General features: G+C 42.6%; 1 protein-coding gene across 1 annotated transcript; it reads right to left on the bottom strand.

The window, feature by feature from the left end:
• Positions 1–885: 885 nt before the first annotated feature.
• Positions 886–2,128, bottom strand: LOC139724406 (E3 ubiquitin-protein ligase TRIM56-like). The gene is made up of 2 exons (XM_071635554.1): positions 1,915–2,128; positions 886–1,880 (listed from the first exon to the last, which is right to left on the bottom strand). The coding sequence occupies exons 1-2, from the start codon at positions 2,126–2,128 to the stop codon at positions 886–888; spliced, it is 1,209 nt and encodes a 402-aa protein (XP_071491655.1).
• Positions 2,129–5,416: the final 3,288 nt, after the last annotated feature.

Here is a 5,416-nt window from a genome sequence, read left to right as displayed (position 1 = left end):
TAAAAAAGTTGATATGATAGCAACTCTTGCTGGAATGGTAATTGTCATAGCAACGACAAGAATCTAGCTTCCTGATTGGCTGTTACTATTGGAAGTTGTCATTCCAGCAAGAGTTGCCATCCTATAACATCTTTTATGAAATGGACCACAGAAGTAGCATGTGAAGGAGAAGAACCGTCACCGTCACCTAATTTAGGAGAGAGAGGAGGTCTTGCGAAAGAGGTGCAGGTTGTCCGGGGTACAACACGCCAGCTCCCTGGTCGAAGACTCGCGCAGGGACCGTTGCCACCATTATGACGTACATGACACTTGACCATATAATTATAAAAACCGTTACACTGGAAGCAGCATTGCCAAAAACATTATTGTTCTAAATCGCCGGTCCATGAGTTTAGAGAGAAAAAATCAAACAAACAAACAGAAATGTGGCTCGTACAGCACATCCAAGAAATGTAACATGACGGCGGCCTTGATCCAATACAACAGTAGGGGAAGAATAATCACGACTTGACGTTGATACACCTTCTGTACAAAACTCACACAAGCATATCGAATCTTCACGAAATCCGTTTAAAAACGCAACCAATGGACCACATACAAGACATCAACGAAAATAATATGTCTTTTGACCCTATCAATAGTGGATCACTGGGGCAGCATGATAAAAAGTAACGAGGAGTAGAAATTTCACCATGCTCGCCATAAAAATCAGTAAATAAAAGTGGCCAGTAATATAGCGCATTCGATGTCCTTATGTCGCCCGGAGATGGTGCAACGAGGGTGGCGGCGGCGGAGGCCGCGTGAGAACCGCCCAAAATGACATGCAAAATACAGAAATCATATCAAATCAAATCAAATCAAATCAGATCAAATAAATCAAATAGATTAAGCCCTCGGCGGCTTCTTGGGACCCCTCGACGACGGCGGCGGCGGTGGCAGCTTCGGGGGCAGCGGCATCTTCGGCGGCGGCGGCGGCGTCGGCGGCGGCGACGGCGACGTAACACTGTTGAGGTTTCCTCCTGTACTAGTATCGGGGGATAGAATAACAATCTCTCCCAGACTGAGCTCAATTAAACCTGTCCCTCCTCGTCTGGTCTGCTGAAAAGCGACGCGCTCTCCTTGCAAAGTCGTATTTCGTGGCTGTTCGTAATCGGGATCACTCTTTCCGAGAATATCTTCCAATTTTTGACAACATTTGGTGTGCGCAGTCAGCTCTTTGCCCTCTAGATGTTTCTTCATATTATTCTCAATTTGCTCGCTAACTTTCTTGATCCGACTGATTTGAAGCTTGCTGGCATCTTTCATGTTTTGCAGCTCTTTGTTAAATACCTCGATACGCTTCGTGCACTCTATTATCAGATGGTTTCTTCTCTCTTGAAGCTGTTGGATCGACTCTTCGCACGTCTCCTCGATCTCTCGGGAGAGTTTATCTAGGACTTGCTTCATCTTTGCCTGTTGCTCCTCCACGAACACGATGTATTCATCAATCTGTGACATCTTGACGTCGGCTCGACCACATAGCTCGTCGATCATCTCCTTCAGTTCATCTTCATACTCTTTGCCGTCAAGGACTTTGTGTCCCTTGTTATTGTGCTCCATCATGCCACACCGGAAGCAGACGAACTTCTTACACTCGACGCAGAAATACTCCTCATCCTCAGCCTTGTGCTTCTGGCATTTACGGAGCTTCTTCTCGGAAGCTCTCTTCGAAATAATGTCACTTGCCTTCACAACCTCGTGTCCCGCAAGCATGTCCCAGCTGTTGTGAGACATGTGGCACTTGATGCACATGTAGGCGTCGCATTCTCGGCAGTAGGTGATGGCTTGTGACTTCCTGTTACCTCGGCATGCGGTGCAGGCTGTGGTCTGTTTCGTATTACCTTCGAGGAGAGACTAATGAGATTGGTTGGTTACACTGCAGCAGATGAACGTTTGCTTTTGGCACTTTAGTGATCTGGCGGCAAATTGGACAGGTTCTCCTGTGCCCTTTCTGAGATTTAGAGAGTCGCATCAGACAGTCTTTACAGTAGGTGTGGTAGCAGGACAGGAGCCTTGGATCGACGAAGACTTTTAAACAAATGGGGCACTGGAGGTTACTTGTCACGAGGTCCTCGACACGGTTTGCCATAGTGATGCTTCTGAGTTAAACAAAAAGAAAAAAAACCGAAAGAAATATTTTGCAGAATTTCCATCTTTTGACTAGTTTCAAGACTATTTGCTATTTATAGCAAAAACAACAACAACAACAAAACCCTGCTGAACACTGCTTATTCAAAAGTGGCGAGCCAATGGAGTAAAATGGAGTCAAAAGGGGCCTGAGCTTTTATCCCACCACAGGAAGAAGAGACAAAAGGCAGAAGTGGGCCAGTGTTGATCCCGAGTAAATATAGGGGGCTACCTGTATACCTTAAGGATAAAGATGAAAAGGGAGGCAACATCAAACAAGAGAAGGATCGTAAGAAGGATATCAAATACAAATATACATGTATATGTATTCATACAAACAGAAACAAATACGAAATGTGTGTGTGTGTGTGTGTGTGTGTGTGTGTGTGTGTGTGGAAAGGGCTTTATAAAATTAACTCTAACAAGGGGGAGGAACAAACCGAGATTTAGCGGTGTGCATTCGGGAAATGCGTACATATTAAGGAGAGACATAGGATTGATTGTAATAGTCATTTCCCTCCTGGATGTTGAGGCTGGATCGTGTGAAGTCGTCTCATTCAGAGCTTCTCTCTGCTGGTTCGGACTGTGTCTGGACGAGTGCCTAAAGATTCGATGCCCTGTAAAATCAGAGTGATTAGGAAGAATGAAATAGAGGATATAGAGTGTCAAGCTGGGTTGTGTTGACAGTTGATCTGTGCCCATAGAAGCGTCTCTTGAGTGTGGTGTGGGTTTCCCCTACATCATTGGATCCTACAAATTCTATAGTGGCGGCGCAAGTGATATTGCCCTTGGTTAGGTGAGAGAGGCCGGTAGAGTTGCTGGCGGAAGTGTGACCCTCGTGTAAAAGTCGTGGATGTACATTGAGTATACTGGCTGTGCCTTTGAAGAGGTCATGCTGATATCGGAGAATCTTTGTCCGTCAGGGAGGGTATACTTCAGCACTAACGATGAGATCCTTGAGGTTGGCGGGGGCGTCTGTATGCCAGGTTGGGAGTATTTGAATATGGTGATTGCCATGAAGGGTATGGGGGAGAGGAGGAAAATTGGGGTGGACAGGTGGTCATGAGGGGGAGTTCTGTCAGCAGTGCCCTGTTTGTTAGATTTCGGTTTGAGTATTATCTTCAGATCTGCATGGGGAGAGAAGGAACTTTGTTATCTTGTTGAACTCTCATGGTACCATAGCCAATGGCTACGAGATGTCTCTTTACGTGTCTGACATGGGAAAAGCCAGAATCCTTAGAGCAGGTATGGCGAAGTCTGAGGGCTTGATGTAATTAGGGATACTGGTTTTGCATTGGCGGGAGTGGGAGCTGGCTGAGTGAATACTAGACTCCTTCCTGATGGTGACATCAAGGAATTTGGTATGAATCGGGAGAAATCAGAAGTGAATTTGATGATTCTGTAGAAATAATTGATGTGTTCAGTAAAGGCATGAAGGTTTTCCTCCTTTCTTCATTTTGCCTCTGAAAAATATTCTACTATAGGATCGAAAGCCTTTTTGACTCCGTTTTAGTTTCATATTAGAACATCAACGGGTGTCTCGTATGATTGCATGGCAAATGATAAGATGCAAACGGTTTATCGGATTAATTCATATTTACAGTAGTAAAAAAAAAAAATCAGATTCATGCAGTGCTTATTTTCTTTTCTGACTAAGGGTTTGGAATTATTCTTAGGCCTACCTCATTTATCCTTAATTATCCTTAATCATCAATTAATAGGTTTGTAAGTCGCCCAACTCCCTTTTTTATCTTTAATCTGGGTTTTGTTTCATCCGCAAATGGTAATATATAATGCTTTTAAGATTCAACATCTAGAAATTGTGATCCTTAGTATAAGGTTCTATAAGCTCGTCAGTGCGACAGATTGCCGAAAAAGAATTTTGAAGAAGCGTTGTACCTATAAATGTCAAACACACACACACGCACACACACACACACACACACAGTAATCAAGCAGTGTACCTCGGCCTTCAATAGAAATTACTCTGTCCCAAGAGTGAGTTATCTGAACATAAGACAATGAATGAATGAACACTTAATTGTGTTCACCAAAATTTTGTACAATTTCATTGAGATATCCACATCTTATATTTCATCTAACCGGGCGTCTTCTCTGATTCAACAGCAATAGATTAACACCGAAATCTGTTTCCTTTGATATCCTTAATATGCATCGTAAATTCGATGAAACCATTTCTACACTGTAAACTCGTCGACATTGTACAGAATATTATTGTATGACTTATGCCACAAGGTCACCTAGTATAACAGAGAAAGCCTTGTCAGTGCTCTACCACAGGATCAATCTGCCAATGTATAAAACAATGAAAAAAAAATGTATTTGTATACACGTAGCCTATACCATTGACATAAATCTTTTCGCGCTTCAAGCAAAAATTAACAATAAAAACTGAGAAATAGACATTTGAAATGATTCTAAAGATACATGCGAAATTACAGCAAGAAAAAGTAAGTTTTCAAAATTAGTTTTTTAAATGTTATATTGTGTCCACGTGTTTGACATTATTTGGGAGGCTAGCTACTCCATAATTCAGAGGCAGCATGACCGTGAATTGTAGGATTGGTCATGATCGTAACTCCACATTACAAACAAACGCAATCACCCACCTGGGTTAAACGATATACACAAACTGGTAAAACATCTTGTCTAAGAATGTACACAGCAGACAGAATTTGACCCCAGTTCTAGTCCACTGTACATCTCGACACGCAAACCACAAAAAGAAACTGAGAGGATTACTTACCTAGTCCAGTCAAAACGGAGAACAAAATGTACAAGAACTGGTGGAACTTGTCCCGAAATGTCAAAATGGTGTTTTCATTCTGCCGTAAATTGGTGGTATGAGGTGATATCTGCCACTTTTAACATGTTTAACCAGCTAATCTGGAGAGATTATAGGTCTCAAGTCACAACGTTTTTGAACATTGCAACAGAGTAAGCAAATCTGTTCTTTTCCTCTCTTCCTGAGTCAGTATAGCACCATTGCATATAGAGAAAATTAGATGATGTCCGTGCCACAAAAATTCCTACTCACGAACACAGACCTCAGTCGAATGGCTGCTGAATTGAAAAAAATATTCCACAAATACTGTTTAGGGCGCATTGCATATAGGTGTGTCCATGCATGGATAGAAGTTCGTCTATATTTTGGACGGTAAAATGTCAAAATTTTCAAGCTCGCTCGCTTCGCTCGCTCGCATTTAACCGTTATATGCCATTCTCCTGA

The sequence above is a fragment of the Diadema antillarum genome, unplaced genomic scaffold, assembly GCF_040938485.1.
Source record: "Diadema antillarum isolate AM-2024a unplaced genomic scaffold, OU_Dant_1.0 scf00000015, whole genome shotgun sequence".
Taxonomy (NCBI): Eukaryota; Metazoa; Echinodermata; class Echinoidea; order Diadematoida; family Diadematidae; genus Diadema; species Diadema antillarum.
The sequence above is the reverse complement of the archived record's forward strand: the minus strand, read 5'-3'. Positions and strand labels throughout refer to the sequence as shown.